The sequence below is a fragment of the Pseudorca crassidens genome, chromosome X (assembly GCF_039906515.1).
Source record: "Pseudorca crassidens isolate mPseCra1 chromosome X, mPseCra1.hap1, whole genome shotgun sequence".
Classification (NCBI taxonomy): Eukaryota; Metazoa; Chordata; class Mammalia; order Artiodactyla; family Delphinidae; genus Pseudorca; species Pseudorca crassidens.
This window is the reverse complement of record NC_090317.1, coordinates 72,241,132-72,261,137: the sequence shown is the minus strand read 5'-3', so window position 1 is coordinate 72,261,137 and position 20,006 is coordinate 72,241,132. Positions and strand designations below refer to the sequence as shown.

At 52.4% G+C, this 20,006-nt stretch overlaps 1 protein-coding gene and 1 pseudogene across 9 annotated transcripts; one reads left to right on the top strand and one right to left on the bottom strand.

Moving 5' to 3' along the window:
- The first annotated feature begins 261 nt into the window (after positions 1-261).
- Positions 262-609, top strand: LOC137216656 (large ribosomal subunit protein eL33 pseudogene; annotated as a pseudogene).
- Positions 610-1,496: 887 nt separating this feature from the next.
- ZMYM3 (zinc finger MYM-type containing 3) lies at positions 1,497-16,938 on the bottom strand. 9 transcript variants are annotated; one of them, XM_067723338.1, is made up of 25 exons: positions 16,801-16,938; positions 14,312-14,997; positions 13,285-13,328; positions 12,890-12,962; positions 12,166-12,460; positions 11,755-11,932; positions 11,183-11,401; positions 10,740-10,890; positions 10,391-10,506; positions 10,137-10,223; positions 9,859-10,009; positions 9,434-9,606; positions 9,066-9,231; positions 8,319-8,416; positions 8,074-8,236; positions 7,685-7,800; positions 7,370-7,544; positions 7,039-7,185; positions 6,490-6,593; positions 5,992-6,160; positions 5,555-5,706; positions 4,846-4,960; positions 4,004-4,258; positions 3,097-3,214; positions 1,497-2,980 (listed from the first exon to the last, which is right to left on the bottom strand). In XM_067723338.1, exons 2-25 carry the CDS (start codon positions 14,976-14,978, stop codon positions 2,788-2,790), a joined length of 4,125 nt encoding a protein of 1,374 aa, XP_067579439.1. In that variant the 5' UTR covers positions 14,979-14,997; positions 16,801-16,938; the 3' UTR covers positions 1,497-2,787. The 9 variants fall into 9 exon arrangements, with proteins under 9 accessions (XP_067579439.1, XP_067579440.1, XP_067579441.1 ...); XM_067723339.1 differs by lacking the exon at positions 16,801-16,938 and adding an exon at positions 16,382-16,422; XM_067723340.1 differs by lacking the exon at positions 16,801-16,938 and adding an exon at positions 16,202-16,347.
- Between the last annotated feature and the right edge of the window lie 3,068 nt (positions 16,939-20,006).

Below are 20,006 nucleotides of genomic sequence, written 5' to 3'. Positions count from 1 at the left end.
GTAGGCTTGCCCAAGTTTTAGTGGCAGAGCTATGATTAAAAACTCAAGTTTGGGTGTTCTTTCTGTTATGCCATGTTGCACAGCCCACCACATGGATGTTTCAATGGAGTCTCAAACTCAACGTGATCAAAACCTCAACTTGTTACCAACCTCCTCCTACCCCTACTCCCCTGAAAAAACAAACAAACCCAAAAAACAAAACAACAAAACCCTGCCTCTGTTTCCCAACTCGGTTAATGGAGGCCTGCTGGGAAAAGGACTTCTAAAACAACAAATATGTCTCGAAGGTTGTGGCCCAAGGCCACTTTTGCTGACTATAAGCGGTGTCTCCAGAACCAGAGGGAGCCTACAGCTCTTCTTAAAATTGAAGGTGTTTATGCTCGAGATGAAACTGAATTCTATCTAGGCAAGAGATGTGCTTAGGTGTACAAAGCAAAGAACAACACAGTAACTCCTGGTGGAAAACCTAACAAAACCAGAGTAATCTGGGGAAAGGTAACTCGCACTCATGAAATCAGTGGCATGGTTCGTGCCAAATTCCGAAGGAACCTTCGTGCTAAGGCCATCGGACACAGAATCCGTGTGACGCCGTACCCTTTGAGGAGTTAAACTTATTGAAAAGTAAATAAAGTGTGGATTTGTTTTCTTGTTAAAAAAAAAAGTATCTAACTTTCCTAATCATCAAGGCTAGAAACCTTGGTTTCATGCTCGATTCCTCCCACTCCTCCATAGCCTGCAGACTCGACCTTCACAATGTCTGAAACTCATTTTGAATTCATCCTCTCTTTTGCTTCTCTATCCCCATCGAGGCTTACAGAATCTCTTAGCCACACTCCTTTCACTGCTGTCCTGCCTTTCAGATCTGCCCCGGCTTTCAGATCTGCCCCACCTCCGATCCTTCATATTGTCCTAGGGATCTCCTCCCTAAAGCAACAGATCTGATCCTGTCCCTCCCGGGTTAGAAAATCGCAGCCTTTGATTGTGCTGGTCCCCCAACCCCTCCTACCTACACTTGGAGGCCCAGGTCAAATGTCACCTCCCTTCGTGAACTTGCACACAACCCCCCCGTAAACTTGAAATGAGTTCCTTATTCCTCTGCTCTCCCATAGCACTAGGTATTTATTTCATTCTGCCGGTCTTGCAACTAACCGTGCACCGTTCTGTCTCCCCTCTAGCCCGGGAGCCTGCTGGGGATAGGATCCCGGTCTAGTTAATCTCTGTCTTCTCTGAAACATGGAATCTAGGTCCTTAAACATAGTAGGTCCTTAATAGACAGCTGCTGAATAAATTTTTCCCTTAAGTGTTTGGAAATTTGTTATAACAAGGCCCATACTCCTAGTGGGGCCGTTCAGTGAGCTGGGTAAAAATGATTCTCAACCTGTGGTGGGATACCTCACTTCTTTATACCTTGAGAGATCTGAAGTGGTCCAGCATTGCTCCTCTATATCCCTCACCTCTCCATACACTGCTCTCCCTCCCCCAGTGAAGGCAAAAGACAATTTTAACTCTTTATTTGAAACAAACAATTCCAGAGACAGAAGGTTAGTCGTGACAACAGCTTCTCACTACAACACAAGGGCGGGCATGGCTCACTGAAGGGACAGGCCAGGCGCCTCAGAACAATATATACAATTTAAACAGTGGCTAAACTGGTGACAGTTATAAAAACACAAAAAGGAGGCGGGGGAACAGCAAAGCCAACAGGGAAAGAACTGGGTACCCCCTTTGCCAGGTGCTAAGAGTTTTCTGGAACTACAGAGGCAAGATGGGGAAGAGAGGAGATGGAGGCAGTGGGGGCAGGACCCACGCCCACAGCTCCTCACCTATCCTTTGACTACAGATCCCATCCTGCATGACCCAGGGCCCCCACAGGCTTGGCCTGGCTCTCACGATGGGGGAAGAACAAGAGTGGGGAACCCAGCCCCAACCCAAGTCACAAGGTAGTTTTTGCCTTGGGAACTCTGTCCACTGAACTAAAGGGAAGCAGTTACAGAAGGGGGCTAAGCATGTTGACACCATGGCTCATGCCAACCTAAGATGGCAGAGAGAGACAAACACATAAACCAAGGGGACAGGAGTCTGCTCCCCATACTTAAAGAGTCATTCTCTGCCTTTGAGGGAAAGAAAGCATTTGGAAGATTTTTTTTTAATCGCAGCACCAAGGGTTGATGCTTGCAGGGGTGGAGAGGGGGAACAAGGTGGCGAGGAGGTTCCAACCACCAGTTATCTCATGGGAGGGGAAGAGTGCCTAAGCTCTGTGTTTTAGGTAAATGGTCCCCTCGTTACTTTCATGCTTTCTCTCGTATCTTTCATACAAGACCCTTTAGCTTGGTACCGGGGAAGAGTAGAGAAGGGAGTGGGCACAGGGCAGAGAAGGCAGCTGGGTTCTTCCCTTGGCCAAACCTAGGAACAAGGGCCTTTACCTATGTGGGATGGGTCAGGAAACCCAAAGCCAACAGGATCACCAGAGCCATTAACACTCCACCCAGAGTCTGGCCCCAGGAGAAGGGGTTTACTCTGAAACATAAAGAAAATGGCCTAGCTGGTTTTTGCCCATCACTGGGAGACCAGTCCCTCAGTACAGAGAACTGGGGCCCTGCGGTTGTCAAGTGGTTTGGGAGAAGACAAAAGCCAGGGATTCCTAGGGAAGGCAGGGAATGGATGAGTAGAAAAGGGCAGTCAGGGCCCTTCAGAATGAGTAGCATTGGTTCCTGGGCCAATCGCCCTGTGGGACGTGGCCACGGGACAGACATTGGTGTGAAAGATGGATCCGGGAAGCACGTGGGCTTAGTCCAGGTCTTCCTCCCCGGGACGACCCAGCTCCTCATAAATCTCACGCACAGCCAGAATACGATTGAGCATGCTCTCCAACATGCTGCGGTCCATGGGGATCACAGAATACCAGAGAGGTGACTCGGCGATGCAGGACCGCTCAGGTTGCAGGTAGAACACATCGTTGCGAGTCCGGAGGCTTTCGGGACTGCAATGGTGGGGGTGGGGGTGGGGCGGGAGGACAGAGATCAGTTCCTGGGCGAAGTAGAGCCTGTGGGTCCCCCCGCCCCCGCTAATGCCATTCCTGCGAACCTGCCAACTCACCATTTTGAGAGATAGAATTCATAGAACTTGACAGGGCAGCGGAGGGGATTCATGCGGTTCTCACGCTGCTCTAAGATGGGGGCTTCGTCTTCTCTCTTCCGTTTCCCAGGACCGGTGTCTGTGAAGGAGACGAATGAACCAGACTCCTTAAAAGTGCAGTCTCAACGAGGCACCTCCAAGAGCACAGTCTAGGGCACAGGGGGAAGGCCTCAGGACACAAAACAGTCTCATGGAGAAATAAAGGCAGAAGAAGAGTCTGTCAGTCTCTCTGTACCAACCCAATGCTCTGCAGGGTGTTGCTCTGCAGTGTACCCTGGTTTTCATTGCTAAAGTCTCCATCATCTTCCCCAAGTTGATTTCCTGAAGAGGTGATCTCAGAAGTTACACGGAAAAACTGACAAAACGACCCTACTGCAAGATTGGGGTTGCCTTCTGGGATAAACAGCGATGGCCCCAGCCCCTGGCACATTAGTCCTGGTAGAGGCTCAGGTTCAGAAGGGACCTTGGGAACTGATTCCAGGGCCAGAATGGAAACCAAGGTGCTGTGGCAGTTATGCCCACTAGCAAAGAGCGATGGAAAGGCTGTCATTCACTCTTGTCAACTTTTCCCCTCAGCCAAACACACCTAACAGTTTCCCACCTGTCCAACACCCAACCCCCCAGCCCCAAAAGTAAACTGCCCTGAAATGAGGAAAAGTGGGAAACAGGCAGCTTGGTGACCTCCTATTTATGCAATAGCCACTGCCCATCGGATTGAAGGACTGGCTGTTTTCATCTTTTCTGCAAACCCAGGAACAGAAGGATAGAGAAGCTAGGGGCAATGGAGAGGGCCAACCTGGTGGCACGGTGGGGCACGGAAGGGGAAAGTAGAGAGGGGGGAAAAGCAAAGGAGGGGGCAGCTTCGTACCTCGCCCTTTCCTCTGGCGGACAGGGGCGTAGTAGCGGATGCTCACCACCTTGGTGGTGCCCCGAGGGGTGGTACACTTGCGGGACTGCCGCACCACGTTGGTGAAGGAGAGCTGCATGTGTTCCTCAGCCGTCTGCAGCCCGAAAAACTTAGTGTTGAAGAACATGAGGGTGTTGAGAAGGACAAAGGGCGAGTAGACCCCCAGCTGCTTACACTCCCAGAGGTGCTCTTCCTCCACTCGGGAGAACACCGTATCTGCAATGGGCAAGGGGGAGAGGCTGGTCAGGAGGGATTGACTACACAAACCCAACCACTTCTGCTCCCACATGTCCGGCTCACAAGCACTGGGCACGCCAGACTCATTCGGTGAGGGACCATTGCACGTAAAACCCTGACGCCTCGCTATACTGCACAGGAGGGCTGGATTTTGGGGTTTGTTTTGGTTCGGTATTGGGTGGGGGGTTTTTGGGGGGGATATTATTTTTTAACAGTTTCCACCTGCATTCAGAGCTTTGCTCACCATCCTCAGGTTACAGGCAGGTCGACGTAAACCTTGAGGAGCCCCACAACTTCTTCCTTTTTTTCCTTCACTTACCACTCAAACCCTGGTCACCATTTTGGGTCCCAGAGATAGCTCTTCAGAACTAAGTCTTGATCCCCTCCTTATGTTCAAGGACAGGGGCTCTGGCTCCTCTAGCTCTTAACCCTGAGGGACCCCACTACACACGTCTATGCTCAGACCCTTCTGTGAAGAGTGGTAGACCCAAGAGCCCTGGACTCAGAATGGTGCACTGGAAGAAAGGAGGAAAGGGCGGAGGGGTTGCTAAGTCCCTGTCCCTTACTGTTGGGGAGGAGTGTGGGCTGCCAGGTACTCAGAGACTTGTTGAGTTCTTGAACAAAAGTCAGGTAGTAAAGGTCCGTGAAAATGTTCACCATTCGGTTATTTTCCAACAAGTACTGGAAAAAGAAAAACAGACACACATAGAGCTAGACTCTAGGCCCTAGAGGAAAGACGATGAGACCGAAGGCCCCACGCATGGCGACCTTGACCGTTAGGAGCCCATGGGAAACAGTTGCTGGATTTAGTGATCCAGAGTGGTTTTCCCCAGGTATACCTACAGCTCTGAGGAGCTGAGGCCTTGCTGGAAGAGGAGGAAGTCTGGAAGAGATGTGTCACAGCCGCTTCTTCACAAGCCCAGACCCCCTTGTCAGCTGAGGCATGGCTGACGTCTCCCAGTGGGAACCAAACATTACCCCACCACTCAGGGAACCCAGCTCTGCCCATCCCTCCCCTCCTAAAGTGAGTTTCAGGATGACAAAGGGACCCGCAGAGCAATGAAGACTGCTCCTTGGTCAAAAGTCCTGGAACACAGCTTTGATTTTAGAAGAGTATTCTCATTTCTTGCCGTGTCTAGAGTAGGAGATGAGAGGCAAGCTGCCTGTTCAAGGCAGGAAACAAGGTGAGGAACAGGGAGTGGGACAGGATCATTTCTGGTGGGACCCTGCCTGCTGTGTTAAGTGACGGCAAGTGAGGCAGGGCACAAGGGGTACCTGTTGGATGCCAAGACACAGATAGTAGATACTGTCAGGTTCATATCGTTCACCGTTGGGTCGAGTGATTTCTCTCACAAACTGGGCCAGACCGTAGTTGAGCTCAGCAGCTGAGCAGGCCAGAATATCCTCTTTGATACGCATAGGTTTGGCTGCAGTGATACACAGTGGAGGTGGCTGGCATTAAGACAACTGCACATTAAGAATTTCCTTTAGCTCCACCATTAACCCCTTCACCCCTTAGTCACGTCCAGCTCCAGAACAAACCCACCAATTACACAAAGAGCCCTCAGCCTTGAAACCTAGATGGCATCTCCCCTTATTCTGCAACTGCTCCCCATCTTCACAGGATACCCTTAAGTGATCACAGCCTTATCACTTGTAGACATCTACAGCTGAATCACAGCTCTGCCCCTGCTCCCCGCCTGGGTACTTACGGCCAAAGCGCAGCTCATCACCCTTGCTGGTTTCTCCATTGGCGTATTTCGACTGCACCCAGCACTTCCAAGCATTGACACCATATGAATAGTTGAGTCCAGTACAGCTAGGCTGGCTGCTCATGGAGTCCCGGGAACAGCTCTCTGAAAGCACCAGCCGCTTTTGACCCTGGAGGGGAAGAGAAAGGAGGGAGTGGTGGAGGTAAGGCCAGGGCACCATGGAAGCTAGTCAGGACAGCGTTCACCACCAGGGGAGGTGGGGACTGATGAAAGAACACAGCAAGCTTCCACAGCGCAGAACCCCAGGAACAGCTCTTATAACCTCTGATGAACTGGGGAGAGAGCAGAGTTTGGCTGTACCTTAGCACTCACAGTGGTGGAGAAAGGAGGCTAGGGAAGGCGAAACTAAGGCTGCTGACTTGGCTACGAAAGCCACCCCCCACCCCGCCCTTTGAGCCTCCATCCCTCTTTTGTGGATACAGCAGCCCCAGCCCTCACCTTCCTCATGGTTCGGGGAAGGTCTTGTTCAGTAGACACGTCCTCAGGCCCTACCAGGCCACAATCAAACAGGAAATCTACGCTGGGGTTAATATCTAAAGGATCTAGAGGGGAAAGGAAGAAGAAATCAATTTTCTAAGACCTCAACCCTGTAGTCCTCCCACCCCACCCCTGCTACTTGTTCACCTGACTCGAGATGAACCTCCCAGACAGCTTCATCGTGGTCACCAGGACAAAGCTATATACTGAGAACGTGCTCAGAGGCACATACACACAAAAACTCACAACAATGGGAACGTTCCTAGCACTGCTGAACTGTAAACTTTTAAACATGGTTAAGATGGTAAATTTTATGTTATGTGTTTTACCACAATTAAAAAAACAACAACAAGATTCAAGCATAGAATAGTCTGCCTGTCCCGGTATCTCTGGCACCACTCCCTGTGACAGTCTTCTGTTTAGGGTCATGCTCGGGGTAACAAGGAACACTCCTTTCCTGATAGCGCAAATGCTACTGTACACAGCAGGCACGCCCTGAATCCTACTCACTTTTGGGGAAGTCCGCCTCCAAGTCTTGCCCAGGCTCATCCAACACATTGGCCATCTTGACGGCCATGGCCAGGACATCATCCCGAGCTGGCCCAAACAGGTCGCAGTCTTCCAGAAGTCCCTCTGCACTCTGGTTGCTCACGAGATCTGGGAGGCAGAGAGGTTGGCTTAGTCCCTGCAGCTCCTACTTGGCGCCCTCAACTGGCTTTCAGGGGCTGATCCCAACTATTCCCCCATCCCACCAGGCACCGAGATCACCACTCTCCGCCCCCTTAGGCAGAGACAGACTGGCAGCACCCTGTCTCCCTCACCGCCGCTGTCCATGGCATACCACAAAGATCAGATGAGGCCTTGTCTAACTCCTCGGCCTCTGCAATCATTTCTGCCATAGCCAGGATGTCGGCCTCCAAGGGGTTAGAAGGGATCTTCACCTTCAGCTCCTCGATGGTCTCCACAATCTTGTCTGTGCTCTCCAAGGTAGTGGGCAGGAACATGGGCACAGGCACCTGGAGGCACGAATCCCAACTAAACGCCAAGAACCATACCAGCAGATGAGAGGAACGGCTGGTGAGAGGGAGGGGGCAGGGTGGGTCTCAAGCCTGGGAGGGTAAAGGAGGCCCCCACCAGGAAGGGCAGGAAAACTTACCGGGATAGGCATTGAGAAAGGCACCGGGACTTTCTGGCAGTACAGATGCATAGGCACTGGCACAAAGATGGGCACTGGGATGGGCAGCACGATCACCTGTGGCTTCCACTCTTCTGCTGACAAAAAAGGGGTCTTCTCAGAGCGCCTGCCAGATGGGTCACATCTGACCCAGGACCTGGTGCTTGTTACCCCCGCAAAGCTCTAACACGTGCTCAGTGTCACAAAACTGCCCTTGAACCAAATGTTGAGAGACAACTCTGGGATTCTAGGACGACAATATGCAGGACGCTTCGGCCACCTAAGAAACCCCCTTGTCCAGCTCCCAGGCACAGGGCTGGAGGCCCAAGACCATGGAATACAGCCTGTGGCGTCTCGGCACCCTCACTCACCTGTCTGACTCCCTTTGGACTTCATTTCCACCTTGCAGGAGACCCCCCGATTCTGCATCAGTGGTTTACACATGGCAGCTTTGTTTTTGCGGGGTGTTGCTGGGGGCGGTGGGGGTGGAGGAGGGGTGGGAGCAGCGGGGGCTGTTCGGATCTTCACAGGGATCTGCAAAGACAAAGGAATTTTAGTGCTGCTGACTACGGTACCCTCCTCTGAGACCATCCTACCCCCTGGCTTTTGCCCTGACCTTGCCCAGATTCCCATTTTCCTCTGAGGTCTTTACAGTGTTGCTGTTCTCCACTTTGGTCTGAGAGGGTGTCTGGGGCTTCGCCTCAGAAGACTGACCTGTAGATCAAAGCAAACGAAAGCTCTCAGCTGAGGCACTAGCTCTCCATTTTCCTCACCCCTGCTCCAGGAGAGCTTCATTAAGAGAACACCAAATATGAATGGGAAGTCTCAAATTTTCCCTCCACCCCCGCCCCCAGGTCTAGTCTTCTCTAGGTCCCAGCAATAGTGGCCAAAAAGATTCTTTGCTCCTGGATGCCAAGGATGAAAAATAGTGTCCCCCCAATGACCCATAATTTAAGGCCTTCCATTTAGATGGCCCTCAGGAGTTTAGTACCCCTGGAGTGCGGAGGGGCCAGGGTAACATTCTAGAAACAACAGCCTTCACTCTCACTAAAGGCAGAGCTTATGCCAACACTTCCTTCTCTCTTAAAACTAACCACAGCCCCCATATGCCCCACCCTACCTGGGCAGGTACCCATTCCCTACAATAAATCCTTTATAGAAAATCAGTAGGATCTAACTCTCAGAACCTTGAAACGAGACTCCTCTAGTACCTCTACAGTCCGGAAGCTGAAAGAGAATGCAGTACCAGGACCTCTGGCCAGGGATGAGGTGAAAGCGGGAGAGGAAGAAGAAAGGGGCCAGGCCCAGGATCAGAAGAGTCCAGGCCAGTTCTAACAGACTGTGCCCCCTGCCCAGGACTCACTGTTCAGGAGGCTCTCGGGCCCACTCTGGGTATCCAGGTTGGGTTGGTTCTGCTGGCTGTAGAAACGTAGCAGACATTGTTGGTTGCAGAAATGACGGATCTGCCCACGCCAGTGGATGGTCTCCAGCAGCTTCCCCTGGCGCTTACAGGCATGGCACCGGGCAGCCTGAGGGTGTCAACAGGATGGTCAGACCTGCCTCCCTAAAATGTGCTGGGCCCTTTGCCCTGGGATAAGCCGTGCTGCTCCCCTTGGAGGCTGGGTAAGCCGGAGCCCCCTCCCTGGAGATCAGCCCACACCCTGATGGCAGCACAAGAGCCCATGCTCCCTGCCACCTTTTCCCTCCTTTGTAACGTGCTGCCCCCCTTACCTTGCAGTACCACAGCAGGTACTTGCTCTTACAGTCCTCGCTGCAGAAGTCCCAGGTGCTGCCGTCCAGTTGCTCGGTGACTCCGCGCTGGCAGGTCTGGGAGCAGTAAGTACAAGTGATACAACACAATCCCAGCTTCTTAGTGAAGTCCTGTTTGTACAGCAGCACACAGCCTGGAAAGGGGGCGAGAGGGAAGAGTCCAGAGACGCAGAAATCTCCATGGCCGTGAGACCCAGCCTTTTCAAGGCGGTGCACCTGAAACCTCTAACAACCTCCCGTGCCCAAAGCCTGGGGACAGACGGGGTAGAGCATCCTGAGCAGAAGGCCCTGGCCCCGCAGACCACACTGCAAGCCCTCCTTACTTAATCTGCCATTCTCCCCAGCTGTGAGGTACAGAGCCCTCTGCCCCTTCCCCATCTCCTTACCTTCGCTGCAGAAGCTCTTCTCCACCCCACTGAATCGGAGCTTCTCATGCAGGAGTTTCTCCTGCCGGCAGTGCTCACACTGGGACACCACACCCCGAAGACGCTTGAAGTCCTCACAGCAATCACGGCAACAGAACTGGAACACCTGGTCCTGGGACAGGGGCACAGGGCGGGGAGGACAGGGCTGTGACATCTGGACCTGGCGAGAGCCAAGTGGAAGGACCCCTTCAGACAGATGTCTCTGTGTAGCGAGATGTGGGTGGGGGTGGGGATCTTACCTGCCAGTCCAAGACCTCAGGCTTGCCACTGAAGAGGCTGTGGCAGTAGTGACAGCTCAGGTGAATGCCCCCCTCGGGGCTTGTGCGCTGGAGGGAAGGAAGACAAGTAAGGGAGGGGCAAGATGTGTGTGGTGGGCGGGTAGGGGTAGGGGAAGTCAGGCTTGTTCTTTGCTCTGCCCAGGCCTACCTACCCCAAATCTCATACCCTCTCTACGTCGCCACACCCTTTATCCCTGGTCCAGGGTTTGGAGTACCTGGAACTTGGTCCAGCAGCTGGGGCTGCAGAACTGGTAGACTGTGCGATCAACCTTGTTGTAGTAACAGGGGTCAGAGAGGCTGCGGCGGCAGAAGCTGCAGGGTCGGGGAGGGCCTGGGGCATAGAGAGAAAAGGAGAGAGAGAAAGAGAGAGAGAGAAAGAGAGAGAGAGAGAAAGAGAGAGAGAGCACACAGAAGGTGTAAGGCAGTGCAGAGATGGAACAGGAAATCCACGGGAAGATGTGGTTGGGGCTGAAGTCGGGCAGCAGGGGTTACTTTAGAAGAAGGGAGTATGGGAGGTGGAAGGAAGGCCAGCAGGGGTCTCAGAGAAGAGGGCTTTGCACCTACCAGTGAGCCCTGCCTGCTTCACTTTGTAAGAGGTGGTACAGCACAGGGAACAGAACAAGCTGGTCTTGCCATTACGGTCCACATGGGATAGCATCTCAAAGTTCTTACACAGGGTCTTGCACCAGACACATGGGTACACCCGTGTGTTTTTCTGTGAGGATGGGGAAGGAGAGGCTGAGGCTGGATTTGTCCCTTCACTTTTATTTTTTTAAATTTTTAAAACATGAAATATTTCAGGCATACAAAAAAAGTATAGATGATGAGATAACAAAGACCTGTGTATCCACCAGCCAGCTTCAAAAATAAAACATAACAGATACAATTGAAACCCCCTTTATTCGTTTTATTTCTCCCAGCCCTCGACCCATCAGGCACCTTTATTTCTCACCCAAGGACCGCACCCCCTTCCACAGCCCTCTAATGCACTACTCCCTCGGCCCCACCTTCTTGTACGCCCCCAAGCAGGTTGTGTTGCAGAACCGCTTTTGTTGGCCCTCGTGGAAGAGGAGCTCGGGGCCAGGGCTCCCGGTCTTGGTGTAGATGTAAGCCCCACACTGGTCACAACAGTTGGTTTTCAGTCCCTTGTTGGCCCGGAATTTGGAGAAGCAAGAGTCGCTGCAGAGCCGGTGCACCACGCTGCCATTGCTGACCTCGTGCAGGACCTGCCACATACACACACACACATACCCTGAGCTAGGGCCTGGCCACCACCACCCACCCTAGTGCAAGGACGGCCCGCCCCACCTCACCCTAGACCTTCACAGCAGACAGTGGGCCCAGGGACCCCCCAACCTGCACATCGGGCTGCCGACTTGATGGTGAGGTCCTGGGAGGCAAGGAAGGCCAGCTGCACACATCCTGGAGAAGCTCTATCCTTGAATACGCTCCCTCACGATGGCTGCTACCCCTCCCCACTCCCCTCTTCCACAGGGCCTGGCCCCTGCAGCCCCAGGATTGCAGGGGCAGCTCAGGGCTGGCCAGGCTCTGTAAATTAGCCCCCATCGAGCTTCCTCACCTCTCCAGTCTTCTGGCATATACTGCAGCGAGTGGCATCGGCGGGATCCCCAGACTGGGGGATTGGGCGCTGCTGCTGGGCCTCATACAGAGAGAGACAGACAGACGTGCAGAACTCATGGAAGGAGCCTCCTGAACCAGTCTGCGCCACAACTGAGTCCTTGGTGTTCCAGATCTCCCTGGAGGTGGGGACAGGTTTGCACATTCACTCAGTACCACCCTCTCATTTCATCAGCCTCCACCCCCCTCCTCTGGGATCAATGACCACAGAACCAAAATACTCTCGGACCCCCTCCCTAAATCACCTCTCTCCCAGTTCCACTTTGCTAGGTTCTTGCTAACATAGTCTCTGTCTCACCCTTTACTCCCAGCCCGATCCCTGCCCTCCCCACAGCCCGGGACCCTCACGTACTTCTTGCAGAAGGTACAGGTCTTTTTGCCGGAGGGCTTCTTGGAGAAGGTGGTGAGACAGGATGAAGAGCAGAAGAGCTGTGGCAGCCCCTTGCGCTGGTAGGCCGTCTGGCCCTTCTGCAGTGGTGTCCGGCAGTGGGCACAAGTCATCTTGGTGCCTACCGCTGAGCGCCCAGTCCTCTGTGCCACGCTTGAGCGTAGGGACATGCGAGGAGAGCGCCGGGGCCGGAATGGCACAAAGTCCTCATCGTTGGGGTCATCTACCATGGCATCAGAATCCTCATCTGACACTGGAACTGAGGAAGAGGGGGGAGGGGCGGGGAGAAAAGGCTGAGGGACCAGGCCTCCAGCCATCACCTGACCAACAGGTAGCTCAGCTGATCCTGGGATCCCCAATCCCTGTAGTTCTTGGCTTTATACCCCGCCCCTATTACATTGGAATCTCAAGCCACCCGGTGTCACTCTCCCTTAGTTACTCTGTAACCTCCCAGGGAGGGGAAGGAAGGGATCCAAGTGAGAAGATTCAGGGACAGGGATGGCAGAGCTGAAACAGGAAACTCCATTCTCACTGCTCTTGTTTTCAATTTCCCCCACTGCCCCTGGTTCCCATGCCAACCCAGAGCAGAGACAGGCGCTTTGCACTCTGCAGAGTGCGGCACTACAGGAGCCCTGAGATCCGTGGCCGCCACATCCCACTGGGTCACACTTCCTCAAGGCCTACTCACTGCTCTCAGTGGAATCCACAACCTCAGGTTTTGGAGGCTCTACTCTTCTAACGCGCTCGCTTCTCTTCTGCACCTTGGAAACATGGGGAGGGGAGGAAAGCTGACACCAGGGCCAGGCTAAAGGGCCAGCTGCACTAGTACAGGGTTTGGGGGGGGTACAGAAATAGGAGGGGGAAGGGAGAGTAGGGACCCTTGGCCCTGCCCTTAGGAGGAGGGGAGAAAAGGAGGCTGGACCTTCTCCTTAAGAAGCAATAGACACAAGCACTCCCTCCCTCCTCCTAACTCTCCTCACACACACCCTCCACAGAGCAACATCTGGGAGGGAAAATGAAGGGTCTGTCCTTCCCAGAGCTACAGGGGGAACCAGACTCCTTCCAATCCCCTCCCCCCCTCACCCTCTCAGGCGGCTTCTCACTTGCCTTCCCAGTCAGGCCATCTCCTGCAAAGGAAGCAGAAAGCAACCTAAATCTTGAGCCTGCCTTCACCACCCCCTCCCTGGCCCAACCCCCACCTCCATTCCTGGGGAAGAACTTACTCAAAACTGAAAGGGAAAACTCGAGTGCCTGTGGCTTCTTGGGGCCCCTCTCAGGGCTACCTTGAGCTCTGCACTAAGGAGGGGGGGCGGCGCGCAGCTATTCTCCATGAAAAAAATCCTACCTTCCCACCAGCTTTCTGTCCCAATCATTGGGAGTTAAGGAAATACAAGTAACACACCTTTCATCAAGCATTTATAGTTTATCAACAAAAACAAATGCAACCACCCAAAGGTAGCAAGGGAAAAAGGAAGCATTAATGTATGGGGAGGTTCCCCTGGACTCAGGTGGTTATATAAGCCCTAAGACCCTGGTCACAGCCTGGGAGAGGCACAACACTAGGCAGAATTGGGGAGAAATGAGAGCCTCTCAAGTCTAGGCTGGCCCTCCCCTATCAGAGACACAATCCTAGGCCCTGCATGTCTACCATTCCTCTGAAATCACTATGCACTTGGTGGCTCCAGAGCCTAGTTATCATTCATCAAACCCAGAAACCCCAGTCTCATCTAGAACAAAACAGCTAGAAAGATCTTAGAACCAAGAAGCCTGGTGTCCTCCCCAAATCCCGAAGGAAGGAGGACCCTGGTACCAAAAGCCCACTGGGGGAAGAAAAAGGGAACCTCTGCCACCGAACCCAGTCTTCTCAACTCACCCCCTGAAAACTCACTCCTATTTCTCCTCCACAGCCACTGAGCTCCCCCTACCCCTACTTTCCTTAACCTTCTTCACCACACCCCCACTCCTCCTTCCAAACTCCCAACTCCTCCATACACATCCCTATGCTTATCTCTCCACCCTCCTCCCACAACTTCTTCCCCAAACACACAGCCACCCTCCTTACCCCCACCCTCTCCCCATCCTTGATTTTCCAGCTGATCAGGCAACCTACCTGGCAAGGAAGGGTGTGCAGGGGGGCTAGGGCCCCCAGGTTTAGTCTGAGAACTGTTGATTCCATCCCCCAGAGTCTCTCCCACTGAAGGGCTGGGGGGGCCATTTGGGCTCTGTGGCTGCCCTTGGGGAAGCTCCTCCTCCTGCCCAGGGGAGCCCCTTCGCCCTGTAGCTATGGAGGTGGTCTCCTCCTCTTCAATATGTGGGGACTGCAAGGTTATTGGAGAATCTGGAGCCAAAGGCTCTAGTAGCCCCTCAGGTGAAGAGGGATTTGCCCCAGCCCCTGGGTCAGGTGGCACGACCTCAGGGGTCTGGCCCCCTGGTCCAGGCTCTAGGGTCTGATCTCCTGCATCCCATGCAAGGGTCCCCTCAGGACCATGGTCCACCTCTGGGGGGGAGGGGGCTTTATAGAGCAGCCCTCCCAGCCCCAGCAGCTCAGTGGCTCCATCCAGGACTCCAGGGTCTTTTTCCAGGCCAGCAGGGGTATCAAGCAGGTCCAGGGTTCCTGAGGATGGAGAAGGGCCAGGGGGGGCCCATCCTCGAGTTGGGGCAGTCTGGGATTCCAGTAGATCCTCTCCAAATTCCATGTCAACTGGAAGGTCTCCAGCCAGGGGCTTCTCTGGCAGGGTCAACGGGTCAAACGGACTGGGGAAATCACTGGGGTCCATGAGGATGACTGGATATAGGCTGTAGGTTAGGGGTAGAAAAGAGGACAGAAGAGGTGGTCTTCGCCAGAATTCCTTCTTATATAGGCTCTGGGACACACCCCATCATCCACTTGGATTTCTCTTGAATCGCCCCCACCACAACAGACAAGCATTTCCACAGGCTTTAGTGCAAATGACCACTCCCCCCACCAACATACAGCGCCCCCTGTGGGGAGAGGCGTTCCCCGCCCTGGCCCTGTGCCCCACTCGCCAGGCAGTCCGTCGTTCCACCCGCCCGCCTAGCCCCCGCCACCCCACTGCAACTCCCAGTTCCCCTCCCCCCTCACCTTTCACTCCCCCCCACAACGCGGGCTGAACGCCCCCTTAGAGTCTCCCAGGGCCGCTGCCAACAGGAGCCTTTCCCGCCCCCGCGTTCTCAGTTTCTATCCCCTCCCCTCTCTCCTAGAGACCCCCAGTTCCCCAGTCTTTACCCACCCTGTCTGGCCCCACCCCCCCCCCCGCGTTGCATGGTCCTCCCTCAGCCCTTCCCTCGCCCCCACAAACTGCCCTTCCTAACCCCTCCCCCCCCAGTTACCTTTCAGGGTCGCCCACTTCCTCAGCCCAGTCCCCCTTTCCTATTGCTCCCCCAGTCCTCCTTCTCCTGTTGCCCACCCCCCACCTCAGGCATTTACAGGAAGACATTTTGGAGCTACGATCTCTCCTTAGACCCCCCTCCCGGCTACTGCGAGAACCCGCCTGCAGGTTCGGTTCGGCTTTATCAGGCTCGACCCCTACCTGCGGCAGGGTTAGTGTAAAGGCTACAAGCCTAGAACTGCAGACAGCGACGGCCCCGCGCTCCTTCTCCACCTCCCTCCCTAGCAGCCGGGACAGGGGTCGCGGCCCCTTTAAATGGCAGCGCCGCTCACAGCGCCCAGCGCTCTGCACCAGGCGGGCGGGCGGCGCCAGCAACCAACCCCATTGGCTGGCTCGAGGAGGGGGCTCGCGAGACAGCGCCGGCCCCCGGCGCGAGACTCCCAGCCCAGTGGATGCCTGGAAATTGTGGAGTGGAACGTCGGCACTGGAGATGGAGCTTGAGCCCCCGCCCGGGGCCCCGTTAGTTGAGGAGGAAAAGCTAGCCTCCGGAGCTTGGAAGCCCGCCCCCGGGGAAGGCGGCACCCCCTCTCCACCAAAGGGCCGAGTACACTAACCCACAAAAAACAGATCTACGCACCTGCTTCCCTTACCTGGCTTGAGAGTCTGGCCCCCGTCAACACCCGTGCCCGCCCTACCTCCTGGAGCCCACTCTACCCGTGATCCCCTCCTCTCATTCAAATGGTTCCCGGTCCCCTCCCCCTCCCCGTGTCTCTCTCTGCTTCCCACTCGTGTTCAACCCCCCGGCGTCCGCCCCCCTCAACAGTCCCTACCTACGCCATGCCGCAGGCGCCTGCCAAGATTACCCTCCCCCCCAACCCCACCTCTCCGGGGCCCGCCCCCTGGGCGACTGTTGGGGTAATGAGTGACAGCGAAGGGTGGGGGGAGGCAGTGACCCAACCCTCACGTGCCCCTCCTCCCCTTGTCTGCAGCCTCGGGCCCCCCTAACCATTCTGAGACTCAGAGTTGTGGGGTGTCTTAAGCCTGGTCTCCAGCCACCCAGGGCGAGTTAAATGGCTCTGGCTCAGTGACAACGCCTATGCAGTAACCGTTACTGCCTGATGACCCCAAAACCAGGTCCTGCAAAGACATTCCCCCACTCCTTCCACGGTCTTAGGGTAAGTTCTGAGATCTTCTCCCTGAGTCTTCGCGCAGGAGCCCCCAGCGTTATCTCTTCAGTAGTTTTCCTCACCGATGCCGACAGCTCTCCTTCCTCCTTTCTCTGTCTCTCTGTCTCTGTCTCCCTCCCTCCCTCTTTCTGTCCTTGTCCCTCTCTCTCTCCCCCCCCCACTCTGGCGCGCACTCTCTCTCTCCCGGTCTCTTTTTGTCTCGTCTCTGTCTCTCAGGCTCTCTTAGGCACGAGCACGCACGCGCGTGCGCACACACACACTCCCCCTCCTGGATGGTCCTTAGCGTGTGGGTGTGGCTGGGGTTGAAGCTAGGGAAGTGGGGTAGGGGGAGGAGGCATTAGCATTAGGCCTACTGGCTTTAAAAAATGTGTGCCAGGATCCATTCTCAGTCCCCATTAGAGTTAGAGCACTTTACAATCCCCGTTCTCTCCACTTTCCCACTCCGACCCCTAAACGCTGGAGGGTATTTAGTATCTGAGATACTAGAAGAGGCTCAGGCTGGAAGGGAGTCCCATCACATTTTTAGGTTTGGTGTCCAGTGCCTGCTCTGGCCTGCCTCTTTGACCTGGGCCTTTCTTCCTTCCCACACTAAGCCTCTGCTAGCCTTGTAGTCCTCCGGAGTTTTATCCTCCCTTATCTCATTCACTTTCTCAGAAACCTTATCCTTCCTGGCTCCCCCCATGGCCTTGAGGTTATCTTTGCTCTCTCCTATATACAGAGATAAAAGCAAGAGTTTTCCCCTTTAGGTTTCCCAAACGCAGCTTTCTCTTTATCTTAACCAGTATACTGTGCACCCATCTCACACCTTCTGCTTATTTCTGTGTCCCTGTACCTCCTTTTGCATTTTCAATTTGTTCCATCTCAGTTGGGTCACGTCGTTCTTTTGTATTGCCTGCCCTTCTCAACACATGCTTGGATCCTTGACTGCTCTGGTTGTGGAGAATGCCTGGTTTCAAACTGAGGGGAGACAATCTAAAGGGGACTGATGGTGTATTCAGAGGCAATGTGTGTGAGTTCTGGAGACAGATAGACCAGAATTCTAATCTCAACTCTGCCTGCTTTTTAACCAGTTGACTTTGGATTTGTCTCTTGTCAAGTCACCAGGTCTTATTTTTCTCATCTTTAAAACAGAGATAAGAAAAACAAAACAAACAAACAAAAAAAAAACAGAGATAAGAAAACCATCTAAATGTACAATAGAAGATTGGTCAAATCAATTTTGGTTATATTCATACAATGGATGTAGTAATTAACAACCGTTACTACAAATTACTATTTTGCTGCAAACATAAAACTACTCTAAAAGATTAAAGTCTACAGGGGCTTCCCTGGTGGCGCAGTGGTTGAGAATCTGCCTGCTAATGCAGGGGACACGGGTTCGAGCCCTGGTCTGGGAGGATCCCACATGCCATGGAGCAACTAGGCCCGTGAGCCACAACTACTGAGCCTGCGCGTCTGTAGCCTGTGCTCTGCAACAAGAGAGGCCGCGATAGTGAGAGGCCGGAACACCACAATGAAGAGTGGCCCCCACTTGCCACAACTAGAGAAAGCCCTTGCACAGAAACAAAAACCCAACACAGCAAAAATAAATAAATTAATTAATAAACTCCTACCCCCAACATCTTCTTTAAAAAAAAATAAAGTCTATTAAAAAAGCAAATGAGACATGAAAACGCTCCAGATATAATGTTACATTTTTTACAGGAGTTAAAATATGATACCAACTTTGTAGAGAAATTCTATATACATGTATACTTAGAAAAAGACTGGAAAGAAATACTGGGGATAATGATACCGCATAGCAATGCTACTAAGATTGAGGTGTGCACTTGCCTGACATATAGCAGGTGTTTAATAGATACTTGTTACTATTATAAGAGAAATAGAGCTGACTTATGAAAGGTTTGGGACTTCACACCCTGGAACCTTCATGTCCTTAAAATAAATATCTACTTTTTCTCTTTGAGTAAGCCAAGAGTGCCCATAGTTGATAGGTTTGAGTATGTATCAGCCACAGATGAAAAGCTCTAACATAAATGGGCTGATGGGGGATGACAGGGAAGGTGTTGAGTAAGAGTATGGCCTGCAATTCAACACTCTCATTTTCAGCCTTGTTACATTTATGGCATAGTACTCAATTCTGTTACTTGTTATTCACCATTTATAAAGCACTCCTAAAGCTCTGTAATACTATAAGACAGGTAAAAACCCAGTCCCTGTCTTCATGAGAGTTCTTTCATTTTAATTATATATATACTTTTCTGATTACAAAAATATAAATGTTCACTGTAAAAGTTTTGGAAAGCATAGAAGATCTGAAGAAGAAAGCAATGATCACTTTTATCCTATCCATCATACCTGGAGATAACCACTACTCTTTTTGATGTATATCCTTCCAGTCCTTTGTTTTCTTTTTGCATACTTTTTTTTTACAAAATTGGAATTATCTTGTACAATATGTTCTACAACATAATTGTAATGGCTGTATATTATTCCATCATTTGCATGTGCCATGCTTTACTGAACTACGCTGGGTGTCAAACTTGTATTATTTTTTTATGACAGGCAAGGCTACATGTAACTTGATCAAACAATTGGATCTATTCTATTTGGCAGCCATTTGATTAGAGTGAAGTTCACTCTTTAGAACCGACTCTGGAAACATGTGGATTCTTATTTAATGTCTTATACCATTCTAAATTACCATGGAATGAAGAAAAGGAAATATCCATTTAGAGAGACTTTGGGGAACTGCTAGACCGTGAGCTCCTCAACAATAGGGACCAGTTCTTACTCATCTCTGTCTCCAGCATCTAGCATAGTCCTTGATATGTTTGTTGGATGAATGAATAAGGGAGAGAGAGGGGAAAAAAAGCCTCAATGAACTCAAATTGTAGTAATATTTCTATGATATAAGGAAAGAGGTAAGAGTGAAGCAAGAGGGGAGCAAAGGCAGGCAGGCAAAGATAAGGAATCTTCATCTTTATCTTTAAAAAGAAGAATACTACTCAGCCATAAAAAAGAATGAAATAATGCCATTTGCAGCAACATGGGTGGACCTAGAGATGATAATACTAAGTGAAGTAAGTCAGAAAGAGAAAGACAAATACCACATGATATCACTTATATGTGGAATCTAAAATATGATGCAAACAAACCTATCTATGAAACAGAAACAGACTCACAGACATAAAGAACAGACTTGTGGTTGCCAAGGGGGAGGGGGTTGGGGGAGGGAAGGAGTGGGAGTTTGGAGTCAATGGATGCA